The sequence below is a fragment of the Suncus etruscus genome, chromosome X (assembly GCF_024139225.1).
Source record: "Suncus etruscus isolate mSunEtr1 chromosome X, mSunEtr1.pri.cur, whole genome shotgun sequence".
Taxonomy (NCBI): domain Eukaryota; kingdom Metazoa; phylum Chordata; class Mammalia; order Eulipotyphla; family Soricidae; genus Suncus; species Suncus etruscus.
Window position 1 is genome coordinate 73,815,090 of NC_064868.1, and position 19,091 is coordinate 73,834,180.

General features: G+C 38.4%; 1 protein-coding gene across 1 annotated transcript in view; it reads left to right on the plus strand.

Moving 5' to 3' along the window:
* Positions 1–19,091, plus strand: part of ADGRG4 (adhesion G protein-coupled receptor G4) — a 128,105-nt gene that overhangs the window by 88,466 nt on the left and 20,548 nt on the right. Inside the window, 5 exon segments of the mRNA XM_049766940.1 lie at positions 5,626–5,745; positions 7,713–7,758; positions 9,713–9,816; positions 12,557–12,678; positions 16,049–16,317. Of these exon segments, the coding sequence (XP_049622897.1) occupies positions 5,626–5,745; positions 7,713–7,758; positions 9,713–9,816; positions 12,557–12,678; positions 16,049–16,317 (661 nt within the window).

Genomic DNA, 19,091 nt, shown 5'->3' on the forward strand with positions numbered 1-19,091 from the left:
TTTAAAATGAAGAACAGTTAGTTCTCCTGAGGAAATGGTATTTGAGTCTCCCCTGGCTCCTCAGCACCAACATCCTGACTCCCTTGAGGAAGTTATTTCTCGCCAAGCTGAGAAATGTCTAGTAGAAAACCTGCTCTCCAGGGTGTTTTCAAAGGGTCTTTCCATTTCTGACCCCATTTTTTCATTTATTTAGTGGGGAAGTTTGGGTTCTACTGAGCAGTGCACAGGGGACTTCTGACTCTACTCATGTGTGATGCCAAGGGTTTGAAGCCGACTCAAAGCTGATGTGGCTGCATACAGGGAAAGTGTCTTACCTTCTTCACCTCACAGGCTTCTTGATATCCCCTTTTGCTTGAGAAATTGTTACATAACAGGTATAACATTAGGTACTCAAATTCAATTTGGACTACTGATAAATCCTTAAGAAGCTTATTTTTAAACAGGATCGTCAAAAGTTGGGGGTCAGTGATAAAAGAAGAATGCCAATATCACCCATGACCCCAGAGTCGAGGGAGGAGAGGCACAGAAAAAGAAATTGGGGAGGGGATAAGAAATCATAGGGGAACAGGGGACAGGGACCTTCAGTACATCACTAAACTGAAGAAACAATATAGCTAAAAGCCAAATCACAAATGCAACAACACTGAAAACAGGAACTCCAAACTACAATCACCAAACTTTAAAGAGTGCCTGTCAAATATTAATGAGTGAGAGAAGTGGAATGACTGTCTGGAATACAGGCAAGGGGTAAATGAGGAGAGAGATGGGGGGCATTGGTGGTGGAAATATTGCACTAGTGAAGGGGGGTGTTCTTTTTATGACTGAAACCCAACTACAAACATGTTTGTAATTATGGTGCTTAAATAAAGATATTATTTTTAAGTGTTCCTGTTGGGGCCAGAGTGGTAGCACAGCTGGAGGAGCTAGCACCTTGCACCTGGCGGACCCAGAACGAACCTGAGTTCTATTCCAGGCATCCCATATGGTCCCCCAAGCCAGGAGTGATTTCTGAGCAGATAGTCAGGAGTAACTCCTGTGTTACTCTGTGTTCAAGGTTGACTTCTGGTGGCACTGAGGAAATTCTAGGTGGCACCTTCATACCTGTGCTATCTCTCTGGTCTAAAGTTAAACCATTTTTTCCCATTAGTCATACAGCTTGGAAGTGGCAGAGCTAGGAATCAAAATCTAGACTCTGACTCCAACGTTCAAATATTCAAGAGGACATTAATTTGCCCAAATTTGCTTGCATTTTCTAAAATTCACATTAACTTGCCAAAGTGAGTTTGCATTTTCTAAAGAGTCTATCCAAAGGAATAGGTTTCTAATGACCAAATATGATCTTTAAATATATATTTAATATACTTACCACACCAAGTCAAATATATGGCATTTGACCACACCAAGTCATATATATGGCATTTGACCACACCAAGTCAAATATATGGCATTATCTCCAGCTATGTTTAAAGGAACTTGTGTTCTCCTAGAATTCTCTAGTCAATACCTATTTTATATAAATTTTACTTGTTGCTCTGGGCTTACTTCAAATTCCACCTAGGAAACCTCCCAGAGTTTAACACTTCTTTGCTCTCTTCCCCTCCCTCTTTTGTCGGTGTCTTACACACCTGCCTAGGTCCCCAACTGGTTTTCCAAAGTAGGCTGTGACATATATCATAACTTAAAGGTAATTTTTGTAGCTCCTGAGATGTTTTCCATAGATATGCATTTACTAGACCCCTTTTACGGGAAACATTTTAGGTGGGACACAGGACAAACTGGTTAATGAACAACATTTTTAATAAAAATGGGCAATGTGATTCATAGCACTGGGAGCCTTTTAGTCAGCTTGTAATTTCTCGGTAGCATCAGAGATGTCATTATTTTTGTCTTAATCTCTCTCCTTTTTTTCAGAGAGCTGTGATTGTCTCATAAAATAAAAGATAAACTATTTTGCATAGATTTCACACATAATAAGTAATTTTTATTCACTAACATCTTCCAACTGAAAGGGAGTAAAGATCTTTGCCAAAATTAGCCTACAGACGTCATAGTGCCAGATGAAGAACTAGCCTGCCTTCAATTTCAGGGATAGAAGGGCCCCATGACACATTCCATCCCGTCATTTTACTAGTGAGTAAATTGAGACATAGAAAAGCGAAGGGCCTTCTAGAAGTGACACCGGTCTTTTATACATACAGTTATTTACTCAGCCCACAAATGCTTATATTCCTACTGTGGGTCTTTTATAGTGCTAGAAGGTTGAGTACAGTGGTAAACAAAAAATATGTCATCATTCTTGGGGAAATTTGTGTCTTACAGAGGAGAAGAGAGACTTAAGGTTTACCACTTTGATGGGGGGGCACCGAAGAATGGAGACTGTGGTTGTTGGGAAGTGAACAAAACTTTGCAGGACCCATCTTTAACTACGCTTTCCCCTTGCCTCCAAGTCTCAAAGCCTTGTTTTTACATTACTTCCTGTATTTTGATCAAAATACTAACTTGTAATATTATAACATAGCCCTTGAAAATAATTAACAGAATTCATGGAAAAAATCTTTCCTCTTCCACTCTGGAACCAACGGTAGTTTGTAGGGAGAAGGACAAAGTTCTAGGAAAGTACCACGAGGCACAGGAGTCTGGGAGAATAGTGGATAGGATATCATCTACCCTTGTTGGGCTCAGAAAAGGTGCAGTATTAGAGTATCAGCTAAGGTCCAAGACTAGATGAAAGAGAATGAGGAAAAGGAAGGAGAAGTATTTCAAGCAGACAGAACATCTTCTGTAAAATGTTCAAAAGTAGAATTCGTGGGGCTGGAAAGATTGTACAATAGGGATAGCGCTTACCTTGCATGTGGCCAACCTGGTGTCCCATATATATTCCCACCCAAGCCTTTCAGGGCTCACTCCTGAGTACAGAGCTACGAGTAAACCCTGAGCATAGCTGGGTGTGGTTCAGAAACAAAAAAAATTGAAATTGGTAAAACCTGAACATAGAGAACAAAGGATGGAGTTAGAATTGATTTCAAAGATTGGAGAGATAGTGGAGCAGACAAGGCATTTGCCTTGCATATGGCCAACTGGGCTTCTATATCTGGCATCCCATATGATCTCTTGAGCATAGCCAAGAGTGATTTCTGAGTGCAGAGATAAGAGTAAAACTGGGCTGAGTGTGTCCCAAAACCCAACAATAACAACTACAACAACAAAAAAGAGGATTGTTCTGTAAAAAGAAATAAAACGAGAGAAATAAAAATAAAATAGTTCAGGGCCGGGAAGGTGGTGCTAGAGGTAAGGTGTCTGCCTTGCAAGTGCTAGCGTAGGACGGACCGCAGTTTGATCCCCCGGTGTCCCAGATGGTCCCCCCAAGCCAGGGGCGATTTCTGAGCGCATAGCCAAGAGTAACCCCTGAGTGTCAAATGGGTGTGGCCAAAAAACAAAAAATAAAATAAAATAAAATAGTTCATCAAGTCCTGCTGTGTTTCTTCCTCTCTGCCCTTTCTGCCACAGAAAACTGTCTCTTAAAGTTGAGAATGTTGTGAGACATCTAGTCTAACTTCTTTCCTAATGGCCCAGGAAAGAGAAGGGACTTACAGGGGAACCTTTCAGTCAGGGCCTCTTTTACTATGTTTCTTTTTTTCTTTTATTGTTAAATTATCTTTATTTAAACACCATGATTACAAATATGATTGTAGTTGTATGATTACAGTCATTTAAAGAACAACCCCCTTCACCAGTGCAAACTATGTTTTTTAAAATAATATTTTATTGTTTTTTATCCAATCACAACAGTTACAAAGTTATAATTATAGAGATATTCATGATTGAGTTTTATGTTTACAATGTTCCAACACCCATCCCTTCACCAGTGTCCCCTTCCCTCCACCAATGTCACCATTTCCCCTCCCATTCCTCAGCCATCCTCTATGGCAGTCACTTCTTTTCTGTTTCTGTTTTCCTACTAGGCAAGCTGATTTCCAGTACTGTTACTGAGCCTGCCTTCCAGTGTTTCTTGGCAAGTCCTCCAAGTATGAGTTTCTCTTCCCTTCCAATTCTCTCTATTCCACTTCATCTCTACATATGGATCTCGGAGAGATCATCTTTCAGCACTGGTCTCCTGGAGCTTAGAACATGGTGGCAGTTTGGCCCCATTAATGATTAAGCTCCACATCTCAATAGCTACATTCTAGTTTGTTTACTTTAAAGCAACATTAAAAAATAGAGCTACACCCTCAACTCTATGCAGGTATGAGTATGTGTATAGGGTATGGGGAGTAGTTCAAGGCCATTCCCAGAGGTGCTCAGGCTGATGGGGCTGAGACCCACCACGGTTATATTAATGGGCACTTCTGGTGGTGCTGGTATGCGGTAGGGAGGCTTGGACTCTGGTAAAGATAATCATGTGATCAATGGCTTGAATAGTATTCTTTTATAAATCAAGCACTAGGGACCTTCATGGGTCTTCTTATATCTGAAAATATGGCTGCACTCTTTCAGGAAGGACTGAAGATAAGGCAAGGGGAAAGCACTTCATGAAGTAACTATAGGAAGAAATGCCTACTGTGTGCAAGATCTGTTTGGGGATACCTGAACATACATACTATGCGGAGACTCTGGTCTTGGCAACTTGTTCCAAGCAGAATGGTGATTAATTTCCATCTCCCTCTTCCTCTTCCCTGAGGATGGGACAGGAAGCAAATTAAAAGGGACTCATGATGCAATTAGGTTCTGAGAAGGGGCTTCCTAAAATAAGCAGGATACTTAAGGTTGCACCAGAATAATAGTCAGGAATGGCAATTGAAGCGGCAATAGTCAAGGTATGACTTGTTCCCAAAGTAGGAAATTGATTTCTTCTATTGCTAGTGCAGTGCTGAGTGGCAGGTGCCAATCCAATGCTCAATTAATCTACCTATGAGTGGGTATAATTGACAGCTTAGGTGAAGAAACAAGATGAACTAACTGACCTCACTATTTTCTTCTTCTTTTGTCATTATATTTCTCAATTCTGCAACTAATGCTATACAACACTTCAAAACTGATGGTTAAGTCTTTACCCCCACCCTACCTTACCCCTTCCTTTTTGCTGCTATTTGTGATAATCAGGGTTGCAGTGTTTATATTCGTCAGTTGCTGGTCTCACCAGGAATTGCACTCTTGGTCATGATACCTGTGCATTTAGTTGTGGAACCCCTGAGGGGCTGCACACTTCAGCTTGGGACATTCACCTGGAGGAAGTGCCAAAGATCACGCACTTCGTTTGGTGCCAGGTATCCCAAATGCAATACCAGGCTGAAGTGATTGTACATAGGTTAAGGTACTTGTCTTGCACATAGCCATCTCCAGTTCATTCCCTAGCACAATGTGTGATCACACAAGTACTTAGGAGTACGAAGCCCAGAACCAGGAGTTAAACCTGAGAACCAATGGGTGTGGGCCCCAGATCAAAAAGAACCAAATGGCATTACCCCCCAAATCATGCTCAATCCTGTGTGGAGGTAATGGGGATCAAATATATGGTCTTGTTCCTGCTAGGTGGCCCCTGCCTCTGAACTACCCCAAGAATTGTATTCTGTAAGAAATTCAAAATTTAGGAGCTAAATTCTTCTTCTTTAAATGCTTCATCTACAGATCAAAGCTGTCAGTAAAGCATTAACCACGTATGTTGTGAGTGCCAGCGTTTCAGACACGTACATTCAGAACTTGCCTGACCCAGTGGTTATAACTTTGCAACATATTGAAGGAAACCAGGTAACATATCCATTTTCATCTCAGAATCAAAAGGTCTCAAACAACCCCTCCATGATTTTCTTGCTAAAAATAAATACCTAGTTTACAGTTGTGATTCTAAGGCCTACTGAAAGTTTCTCCATTTCAAGTAGCAGAGGTGAATTGTAATTGGCATCTCCTAGAAAAAATCCTTTAACTTAAGAAAGTAAAACAATTAATGAGCTTCTAACATTGTGGCAGGTTGGCAAGGGAGAATATGGGCAAGTAATCTTTTGATTCTTCCTTTACAACGATTTATATTTAATTCTATATATTGTAACTAAAAATAATTTTAGGGGCCAGAGAGCTAGTTTAGGAAGTAGTGTTTTTGCCTTGCATGCAACTAACCAGTTCAATTTCCTGCATCTTATATGGTCTCCTGAACCTTGCCATGAGTGATCCCTGAGCACTATTGAATGTGGTCGTCCCTCCTTCAAAATACTAATTCAATATATCTACATAATACTAACTACTAACTATTAAATATAACTACTAGATTACTAACTAAATATATCTATGTATAGATATATAAATATATCTATATAACTAACAAAATATCTAAATATTTAAATGCTCTCAAGTCCCTCAGGAGTTTCTGGGCCCTCCTGGTTATTCTTAGATAATCATGCTACCTGTTCAATATAGGAACCTAAGAATATGATTCTGTTGGTCAGTGAGGTGCTAGGGATTACCTTGGACCCCAAGTAGTGCTCATAGATTTTCAGAGTAATAGCAGGTTTTAGGGACCAGGTGGTGTCAGAGATCAAACTGACATATGCAGCATGCAAGGCACATGTCTTGTGCTCTCTCTAGCCCTAATTTCATTTGTGTTTTTGCATGAGGCAAACAGGTTAATTAGACAGGTGCAAATACTTATCACTATACTAATGAAGAATGAGCTTGTACAACTTGATTTGAAAGAGATCAACTTTTGGGGGGAGGTTGGCCACGTCCAGTGGCACTCAGGGATTACTTCTGACTCTGTGCTCAGAGAGCCACTCCTGGCATGCACAGGGGACCATAAGGGATGCTGAGGATCGAACCCAAGACCGTCCCAGGTCATCCACATGCAAGGCAAATGCCTTACCGCTGTGCTAGCACTCTGGCCCCAGAGATCAACATTTTTATCACTTGAATTTCCACAAAGAACACTAATTGTGTATTACTTGTTACTGAAGAATTAAATTCACAGTCATATGGCATAACATAAGGTTTTATCACTAAATGTTACAACATTTATATTACTAAGTTAGATCATTCATGGCATAACATAAGGCTTAACTTAAATGATATAATTTAACCATAGCAGATGAATGGACTACTATTCTATTCTTTGAAATAAATGTGCGTCCAGTATGAAGTCTCCATAGGATCCTTCAGCCCTTATTTAGAAAATCACATGACAGAGTATATTTGTCACAGATCTTAATTCTCGAAGGAAATAAAGAAGGGAAGAGTGAATGTTTTTCAAAGACATTAAATAGGGCTGGAGATATAATACAGAAGGTTCATTGACTAAGTTCAACCCTCAGAATCCAACACAATTCTTCATTCTCTGCCAGGAGTGATCCCTGAGCTCATATCAAGGAGAAATCCTGAGCATTGCCTAAAATTAAAATTACTCTAAATATTGTGCTGAAGACATAGTACAGAGTTTAAGGCACTTGCCTTGCATGTAACCAACCTTGGTTCATTCCCCGCATATTATGGTCTTCAGAACTCTTCTGGAGGTGCCCACAAAACTCTAAGCTAGAAGCATCCAACATTACTGCTTAGTGTGGCTCACTCTCTCCTAAGTCAGTTTGAACTGGGGCCACAACTCTCCATATATGCCAACTACCAGTTTCTTATTGACTTCACTTCCTGGCAGAAAATATTTGTGTATAGCTGTTGTTATATGGTAACTGCAATAGACATGGTGTTTACCTGTGATTTTCCTTTTTTTCTAGAATTATGGTCAAGTTCATTGTGCCTTTTGGGACTTTGAGAGTAACAGTAAGCATACTTTTCAGCCAGCTTTGCCTTCGACTCTCAGCAAGACAATGTTTCCTCACCACCATTTTCCTATATGGCAGTTGAATGGGAAGGAGTTGTATTGAAGCTTCCATCATATCAAATCCTCCAGAGAGTTCTGATCAGGATATGTGAATATCTAGTTAGGTCATGGGAAGTCAAAACAATCATTTAAATAAAAGCCTTAGCAGAACAGAAAAATCACACAACTTAGGAGTAAGCAAGCAAAGTGGAGAGAAATAAAATCTAGTGCAAATCCTGCTCTTTGGAAGATATGGAACAAAGTTGATGGCTCAATACTCAGCCTTGGATCTGTGCTTTCCCAATGAGATTTGCAGTATCCACTGTCTCCTTCACTTCCTGCCTTATCTCTTCCAGACTTCTGACTTAATCTGTCCATTGGAACTCTTTTTAGGAAAATATTTTATTGAATCACTGTGAGATACCCAGGTATAAAGTTGTTTATAATTGAGTTTCAGTCATGCAATGTTCCAACACCCTTCATTAGTGCACATTCCCCACCCATTGACACTCGTATGTCTCTAATTCCCTTAACTCTTGGTTGGAGGCTGGAGAGATAGTAGTACAGGGTTTATGGCTCTTGCCTAGCATATGGCTGTCCAATTCAGCTTCAATCCCTAGCACCCATATGGTCCCCTGACCACAGCTAAGAGTGATCCCTAATCATAAAACCAGGAGTAAGTACTGAATAGTCCTGGTAAGTCCCTAACACCTGGTAAGTCCCTAACACCTTCCCAGTTTATGAGCTGGTCTCTAGAATGTTAGGTTTGGATCTTTGGACAGAGAGAGAAAGGGTTAAGGAATGAGGACTACTAAATTCTTCCTAGGTTTCCATTACTTCTGTAATCTTCAGAGATATTACCAAGTCTCCAAGAATTCCCACAGAGAATCAATTTCCCCCGCAACGCTGTGGATGCTATGTGACTTGTCATGTTGCTTATAAAAACTCTGTCTAGGCCTTGTCCTTTATCAATTTCCTTGGAATTTGGGCACAAAGGGGAAATTCTCTTCCTATTTGACTCCTTGTGTTAGAATGCTACTCCTTTCCTGCCCCCTCCAGGTCTCCCAGGATAGAATTCCTGAGACAAAATGTTGAGATTTCTCCCCACAGCCACAATCCATTGATCTGTGTATTCATTAATATCAGTTGTTGGGCTTCTTCCATGTTCCTCTTTCTTCTACCTGTGTGTCGAAGAATCTAGAACTCCTGAAAATTCAATTTATCCATGATGGATACATCTTGACTATACTTAACTACCTGTCCTGAGATAAGGCTCTCTGTTCTAGTGCTAGTAGGGAGGATCTACTTTAAATATGGTCTATTACTAAGGATTACTAGGGAGTGTATAAGTGTTTGTTCTAGAACCATACACAATTATGCTCAGGAGTAAGAAACTAATTGCGGGCAAAGAAAGACAGAGCTTTCAACTGGCTTATGGAGCCCAGACCATGATCTGTTTTGAGTACAAAGCACTTGAGAGCATTTGAAGTCTGCAGGTCGAACTGCTTGTTTCAGGTATTTATTCCAGCCACTGAGCAGCCTTGTATTCCATAGCTCGATGTTCTTTCAAAAGTTATTTCTGTTCCCTATTTGTTAAATCCTTCCAAAACAGTTACCACTCTGTCACTCCATCACTGCTGCAGGGCTATTGCTCATTATTAGCATCTGTCCTCATCTGTAGAGGTATGGAACAAGACTAGTGGGACTCAATGTTATGACATTTTACAAAGTCCCCTCAAAAATCAATTCAGCTTATTAGATTTAATTTAATTTCAGTGTTCAATTATACCTGTATCTTATTGTCTTAACAAACAATGATAGCTATAACACACGTTCAGAAGGTTCATATAATGGAAAGTTAAACATTTCTGAGAAAAACAAAATTGCTTTGAAATTCCCTTCTGTCTCCTGCAGATGGGCTCGGTGGATGGAATTCATCAGGCTGTAAAGTAAAGGAAACAAATGTAAATTACACAATCTGTCATTGTGACCACCTCACCCATTTTGGAGTCTTAATGGTGAGTTGTCTCAATACTTTTTGGTATAATTTTGATGACTTTTATTAGATTATAGATCTGGAATATATATAACTAAGTTATGGAAAAGTAAAATGTATGTGGTGAAAACTCTTTCTTTTATTTATATAAATCACCAAAAATTGAAACAAATATCCTATATTTCTTCTAAAATAAATACTTCATTATCCAAGTCCAAATAGTTCAGAATGGCCCCTTATAGTTTCCCTCTCAAAGAATTCCAATATTTTTATATGTATGCATGTGTTCATGTGTATGCTTTTTCAATATTTTCTCATAAGAACATGTACATTTTTTGTTTTTAAAATGAAATAAAATTATTCATAATTTTAATCATTTGTATTTCTTTTTTCAAACATATATATTGGACAACTTTAAAGCAAAGACATACCCATCTACTTCAATTTTTCAAGTATCTTTATAGCATTTTATTGCATGGATTTAATGCAAACTATTTAATTATTGCCTTAGAAGTATACATTTTCGTTGGTACTATTTTTCTCCATTTTGAACAATGGATTGTAATATGAGATTTTGTTTGTTTCCTTCCTAATGCTAGCATATTTCCTGATGAGTATATTTATGTTGTTCAAATTGATGAAAATAGAATTGTTGGGTTATACTCGTAAGATATTTTAATTTTAATAATCATTTACAAATTGCAGTGTAGGAAATATGTATTTTAAAATACTTGAAGTATTTAATCTAATAAGTTACTTGATCAATTTGCATAAATAGCTTTAGCAGCTCAGATTCACCATAAATTCTTCTGTATCTGTCAATTCTTACTGTCTTCTCTAACATTAGAACTTGCTGTATTTTCCTTTAAGAAGACTCTCAAATGTGTTCTTTCTTCTTTGCCTATGCACCTCAACTCCCAGGGACTTTTTGAATTCTGTTAAAGTACTTTAGTTTGTATGTATAGCAAAATATACTCCGTCATTTCAATATGTCATGGGTGATTTTTTCCAACTAATGGTAAGCTCTGAAAGGACTCAGAATCTGTTTTATATTCCCTTTTAGACTGATTTATTCAACAAATAAGAGGTGCTCTCAATGATGCTTAAATGATTTGTAAGAAATTTGCTTAGTAACATCCACACTGGTTAGAATATTATAGCAAAAGATCAAGGTCCACTCTTCAGCTGCCACTGTCTACCTATGTAATCATGGTCATGTTTCACTTGTTTGCAATGCAGATTTTTCTTTTGAAATGTGTAAGATTACTGCAGGCCATGATTTCTTTCTTTTTTTATTTTTTTAGTTTTTCGGGCCACACCCATTTGATGCTCAGGGGTTACTTCTGGCTAAGCGCTCAGAAATTGCCCCTGGCTTGGGGGGGGGGGGCATATGGGACGCCAGGGGATCGAACCCCTGTCCTTCCTTGGCTAGCGCTTGCAAGGCAGACCTTACCTCTAACACCACCTCGACGGCCCCAGACCATGATTTCTTAACCTTGGCATTATTGCTATTCTCTTTTGGAGAACTGTTTCATGTTTTGTAGAATGTATAGCAATGTACCTGGATTCTAATGCCAGATGCCAGTAGGACTCTCTATTTTTGTGACAACCAATAACATCCCCAGATGTCCCCAGGGTGGGGATAACTCTACATTGAAAACTACCAAAATAGATCAGGGCTTCTTTAATTGTTATGAGTTGTCAACCTCTAAGAACAATTTGAAGAAATGTAAGGGTTTACTTCCCAGAAATATGCACACATATATTCAAATAATTTTTCATATTATTTCATGTTTTCACAACCTTTCTATGATATCACTAGACAATATGCTCTGTAAGACCTATTTAGTCTCTTAATTTTATAAACAATGTTAAGGTCTAAGAAAAAGAAACTTTTATGTTGTACATAGTGTTTAGGGTACTCAATTTTGATCATGATTCACTTTACATTCCAAATTCACATCTATGAGTTCAGCTATGTTTTAAGTGTGGAAAATACTACTGCTAATAAAACCAAGGATGAAATGTTTTTCTAGTCCTGTTGTTGCTTCTCCATGCTTGTAAACAGGAAGCTTCATTAAGCATATTTAACAATACCATCAAAAACTAACTTTTTAAGTCATATATATATTCGTGTGTTCTGGTTCTAGAATTGTGGTGGAAATACCATAAGATCCTGAGAAATTCCTGTAAGTGAGCACTGGAGGAGATTTTATTTATTAAATTGAATCATGGTGAAATGTAGAGTTAAAAAGTTGTTGATAGTTGAGTTTCAGTCCTACAATGTTCAAACATCCATCCCCTCCTTCACTAGTGTTAATATCTCACCACCATTGTTCCTCAGTTTCCCTCCTAGTCACTCTTCCTGCTAGTATACTTGTAAGGCAGACACTATTCTTCTATCTCTCCCCCCAACTCTTTTTTCCATTTTTTAGGCATCGTGGCTTGAAATATTGTTACTGACATGGTATCATGCATCTAAATTGACCTCATTTCAGCATCCAGTTTTTTCCCAGGGTGATCATTTCTAACTATCGTTGTCATAGTGGTCATTTCTCTGTCCTAACTGAACTTCCCTCACCTTTCTGGCAAGTTTCCTACCATATATCAGTCCTCTTGGCCCTCATTTCTATTGTCTTAGGGTATTACTCTCATACTATGCTGTGGGATATAAAAAGAAACATAGTATGAGAACACTGGAAATGTTTTGCCATAAACTTGCAATGGTGACTAAATAAAATTCCACATATTACATTCTCTAGGATTTATCCAGATCTTCAGTGGATACAGTGAATGAGCGCATACTAACACTTATAACATACAGTGGATGTGGAATCTCCTCCATTTTCCTGGGAGTTGTGATGGTGACATATATAGCTTTTCAGTAAGTTGTTAGAGTCGTGTTCTGAGTAAGTTTAATTTGGTTTGATGGATGAGGCTGTCATTGTAACCTTGTTCATTTCATGTTAATTTCAAAAAAGGTTCCTATTTATTAAAATAGGAAGAGGTCAGATCCATGAGATTATAAAGTGGACAGGTTAAAAAAAAACAAAGACTCCTCTTAAAGAAAATATTATAATTGAATTTTTAAAAATCAAGAAAGTTGGAATAGGAAAATATTTTCCTAATATGATACGAAAACTACAACCATAAAATAGGACTTGAATAAATTAGACTTCGTTAAAATTAAGAACTTTGGAGGCCGGAGAGACTGAACAGTGGATAAGGCATTATTCCATGCAGCAAACCCTGGCTCAATCTCTGACATCTCATATGGATGATCCCCCCCAAAGTCTGTCAGAAATGATTCTTTTTTGTTTGGGGCCACATCCAACGGTGCTCAGGAGTTACTCATGGCTCTGTGCTCAGAAATTACTCATGACAGGCTTGGGAGACTATATGGGATGCTGGGGATTGTATCTGGATCAGCCATGTGCAAGGCAAGTGTACTTCCCTCTGTTCTATCTCTCTGTCCCCAGAGCAATCTCATTATTTTTGTTGGTTTACTTTTGGGCCACACTCAGCGGTGCTCAGGGGTTACTACTGGATCTGTGTTCAGAAATCGCTGCTGACAGATTCAAGGGACTATATGGGATACCTTGGATTGAACCTGGGTCAGCTGCATACAAGGCAAATACCCTACCCACTGTGTTATAGCTCTGGCCCCTAAACAATCTTATTTTTTGTAATCCCTGAGCTTCCCTGGCTGTGGACTGAAAAAAATTAATTAAATGTACTTCTTTCATCAAAGAACACCATTAAAATAGCAAAAAGGTACATCACAGACCAGGAGAAGATATTTCCAGTGCAATCTGACAAAGGATTTGATTACAAATCAAAGGAATTGTACAAAGGATTTTATTTATTTATTTACTTGGTTTTGTTATAGCTGAAGTAACATGATTATAATAATGTAAACATTATGGTTTTGGTATGCATAGTTGCTGCACCTCCACCACCACCAAAAGGCCAAAATGCCCTCCACCACTGTCCTGATGCCACTCTAGTTCCACTCTTCCCACCCCACCCCAACTCACTGCTTAATAATCTTAGTTCTATAGTCAAAGTCCAATAATTCATTATCATTAGATACTTCTTATTCTCTTGCTTAGTGTATTATAGATTTTTTAAAACTCCTACAAATAAGCAAAAGTCTGAGTGGAAGAAATAGTACAGGGGTGAAGGTGTTTACTTTGCACATGGCTGACCCTAGTTTGATCTCCAGCACTGCATATGTTTCTCTGAGCACCACAGAAATAATTCCTGAGCACAGAGCCTAGAGTTATCCATGAACTCTGCCAGATGTGACTTCCAAAACAAAGCAATATGATTGAAAACGTGAAGAAAAGCCTTGAAGAGGCATATCACAAAATAGAGTATCTCTGCCTAGTCTTATTGCTTACACAAATGGTCAGTAGATATATGATAGGTTTCTCAATGATGGCTAAAATGAAAAATACTCAAAATAACAAGTGCCACAGACTCAACAAGACTGAAAGCATAAGATCTATTTTGAAAGTGTTTCAAACAGGGGGTCAGGGAAGTTGTTTGGAATGTGGGTGGGGGGTGACAGAATTTGTAGCACTGGTGATGGGAGTTGACACAGGTGGTCAGATTGATGTTGACTATCAATAACTTTGCAAATGAATATTCTTTAATTAAATAAAAATAAAAAGAAGAGGTGTTAACATGGTTGTAGATCAAGTGAAATATACTATTGATAGGACTACGAAACGGCACCAACACTTTGGAAAATCATTTGGTAACATAAAGTGATTTTTGTACTATTCCATCCTGACCTGAAAATTCCATCTAGACCCATAATTTTTACTTTCAAGAAAAAAATAAGTGCATGTGTCTATTAAAAGATATGTGCAAAAATATTCACATCAGATCCATTCATTGGAGTCTTAAATTAGAAACATCCCTAGAGCACATAAATCATGGAATAATCACAAATAGATTGCTTCCTAGAAATAAAAATAAAGGAACTATTTCTACACAGTACAACATAATCTCTGAATCTAATTGAGATAAGCATAGAAATTAAAAAAGAAAGCACACCAACATATTGTGCGATTCCTTTATAACATTTTTCAATTTTGCAATGCTAGGGATCAAATTCAGGGCCTCATATATGCAAAGCACGTGCTCTATTGCTGAGCTACATCCCTGGCCCCCTGTAGGGTTCCATTTATATGAAATTTCTAAGACAGACAAAACTAAGTCTACAGAAATAGCAACTAGAATACTGACATCTTCTAGTTGTAGGTGTTGAATGGGATGAAGCACAAAGGTGCTATCTGAGATCTTGAAAATAATCTACTTTTTCATCTCTGTGGAAGTTCCTCCCTCAGTTATATTCATGTATAAAGATTCACAGAGTTATATTCTTAAGGTTTGTGCACTTTATTATTTACCACAATTTAAAATATGATACAAATTGAAAATTACCAATTTCTATCAATAGATATTTGATAGAAATGTTTTGTATATATGACTTCATTTTGAAGTACCGGGTCCATTTTAAGAAGGAACAATTGTCATCACACTGTGAAACTTAAGGCATTATTTCTAAGATTCCAAGTTACTGAGTTGGGGGTATGATTCAGACTCAATGTGATAAAACATATGACTTACATGTTCAAGGTTCTATCTCTGGTACTGAATGCTTTCTCCCCAGATTCACCTGAAATAGTCCTGCATCCCCTTCAAGCATCACCAGGTGTAACCCCCTACAATAAGAACAACTAGCAAAAATTTAAGTTAAAATCTAAGAAATGGTTTAAACTAATCTGTGTCATCCTGGTATGTGGTTCCTGTAGATCCAGGCCTGATGATACAGAAGTAAAAATGACAGAATTGCAGTGTTTAGGAAAATCTTTCTTAGTCTCTAAAGGAGAATTAGAAAAAAAAATTAAAGTAGGAGAGATTATTGAGCTGAGAGAGGCTATTCCTACTCTAGGGGTGATTGCAATATTTCAAATACCCTGACTATACTTGGCCAGAGGATGGGGTAGTTTTAGAATTCAGATGTGTAAGGTAATGTGACTAATTTTATTTTGATGAGTAGGGAAGTTGTGGCAATATTTGGTGAAAATCAGAGCTCCTATCTGTAAGTAGGGTTTTTTCATTCAAGATGTTTGGGATAGAAATATTTTATGAACAGGCTATAAAAATACTAACTAGAAATTTAAAAGAAGTTTAATTAATTAGACTTCATTTAAGGGTCCTTATCATTCCATTTCTTTTAGCAAACTTCGAAAAGATCATCCTTCTAAAATCCTGATCAACCTGTGTACAGCGCTGCTGATGCTAAACTTGGTGTTTTTGGTTAATTCCTGGACATCATCACTCCAGAAGACAGAACTTTGTCTCATGGTTGCGGTGTTGCTTCATTACTTTCTGCTGGTTTCCTTAACTTGGATGGGTCTGGAGGCTGTACACATGTATTTTGCTCTTGTCAAAGTCTTCAACATATACATTCCAAATTACATCCTTAAATTTTGCCTAGTTGGTTGGGGTAAGTATATCTGCCCTTGTCTTTGAGGTCTCGGTGTTAAGCCTGTTAGCACTATCTGGTAAATAATTCTTGACCACATTTTGTTAGTGTCATAGGTAAGAAATTAACATTGCCTTCCTGGTATTTGGCTCCTGTTATTTGGTACCTCTGTGAGTCTGTAAATCCAACTTCTACGGGGTGCAGATGCTGTTCAGTGGGATGTATACTGTATACACCCGTGCCTAGAATGTATGTGGCCCTGGGTTAATTCCTGGCACTGCAACAACCACACAATTTTAATCTTTATGAGGTATAATGATATTTATTGAACACCTGTTTGCATACCACATTCAGTGCTGAATCTATGTTAGTAAACATTTTAGGTTTTACCTCTCTCTGTCCAGAACTTAGTCCTAACAAATACTTCCCAGAAGCCCACACTCAGCAGCATTCACATGTGAAGACTCTGCTCAAAGTGGGTTTTGGTTTGTTTTTGTTCTGTATTTTTTTTTCTTTTTGGGCACACCCTGTGATGCTCAGGAGTTACTCCTGGCTGTGGGCTCAGAAATTGTTCTTGGCTCGGTGGATCATATGGGATGCCGGGGGATCAAAATGAGGTCAGTCCTAGATTGACAGCATGCAAGGAAAACTCTTTAAATCTGTGCTATCACTCTGGCCCCTCAAAGTGCTTTCTGTATTCATTGATTATTCACACTATCTCTGGGAACGCCTCCATTATTATTCCCATTAATATGTGAGGGCTCTGTTACAGAGAGATTTTGTTAGTTCATCCAAATGTGTGCGCTTGTTAAAGACCAGAACTGATAAGTGAACCAAGAAGTATGACTCCAGGGTTTGAAGGTTTTTGTTTTCTGGGGGCCTCCCAAGTAATTCTCAGAAAGTCTGAGGAGCCCACTGAAGATTCTCAGCCAACTGGGTTGGAGCATCAATGCCAAGGCCTGAGGATGCCATGCTGCTTAGGCCCTATAACACCAGAGGCCTCCAAGGCCACACTAGGATGTGTTTGGAGGCCTCTAGTAATATGCACAATAATACTTGGGGAGCGATGTGTTAGACATAAATCCTAATTTCTGAATTATCTCCCAACCCTTGGTTTTAACTTTGATGATATATGAATGAATAGGGAACATATTGCAATGCGTGAAAAGATAAAGCATACATTTTTTTTTGGTTTTGGGGTCACACCCAGCGGTGCTCAGGGGTTACTCCTGGCTGTCTGCTCAGAAATAGCTCCTGGAAGGCACGGGAGACCATATGGGACACCGGGATTCGAACCAACCACCTTTGGTCCTGGATCGGCTGCTTGCAAGGCAAACACCGCTGTGCTATCTCTCCGGGCCCGATAAAGCATACTTAATACATGCATGTCCCCATTATCTATGGAGGCAGCTAGGAGGAAAGGAACACAGTAGGGATATATTTGATGGGACATGTTCTTTCGTGGATTTATTATTCTGAGATTTGAACTCATACTTTCACTTGCTTAGTTAAAAAGAGGTTTAGGATTCAGAAAATATACTAAACACATCAGATATATATACATACATATATATAAACAAATATGCACATATATACTCCCCTTATTGGAGTTTAGGTAACATGGTTGCAATAGAGCTAATTTTTCTGGTTTTGATGAAACAACGTGACTGTACCATCACCACCACCAGAGTACTCAAGACTCTTCCCCACCTGCTGTGTCACCCATAGTTTACCTCTTCCTTTCCTCATCCCCTCATTTACTTGTAGAATCTGGAATACATACTAAATAGAGATATATTTTTTTAATATCTAGTCATTATTAGTTTCCAATTTTAGGAACTTAACTTCACCCCTGTATTTGTGTATAAACCTCACCACAACTAGTTCCAATGTTCAGTGCCATCATTTCTTCCACCTGCCTTTCTTTAACAAACATCACAATTTTTAATATAATTTTTATTTTGATCATAGTGGTTTACATATTGTTGACAATAATATTATGGGTACATATTTACATAAAATCAGGGGGGTTTCCATCACCGATTTGTTCTCCCTACCCCTCCGTGTTCATCCTACCTCCCATATCCTCCTCCCTCATCCCCGGGGCTTCGAGAATATGTGGTCCCCTCTGTACCTAGCTTACTACTTAGAAGTCTTGGTCTTGGTGCCTCCCTTATTTCCCCCTCTAACTGGGAGGAAGGACTACATAGTTCAAGTTATGTGGTTTTATTTGAAGAAGAGAATAGTAGTAAACTGGGGTAAAAGTCTAATATGCTGAAAATGGGTGGAATCCTTCTAGAGGCTCTCATCGTCGGTTTGAGAGATGAAGGAGAAAAATAAGGTGAAACACCCCAACAGTACAAAAGGAATTGTCTAATATCCAGTGAGCACTCCAGTGATAATGATAGGCACCACAAAAAAAGCCATGGTCTTGAGTTAAAAAACATGGTGGAGCACCTAAAAAAAGAAAAAAAAGAATAAAAAATATAAATATAAATGGGGACAACAACTTCAATAACCACACCAAAACAAAGAAATCGACAAAAAGTAGATAGGTAAATAAAAATAATAATAATAATTATAAATGAAGAAAAAAATAATATATAAAAGATAAAAAATGTTTTGTGCTTTTTGCCTTTTTTCCCTCCTGCACTGGCACAGTAAATATTGGGGTCACTTAAAAAGGAATTCACTTGATCTAAGCGCTATGGGGTTTCTCCACCCTTGGGGTATATTGTCACGGGATTAACTATAGACTCCGTTCAGGTTCATTTACTCTACTGGTGGTGCTTTCG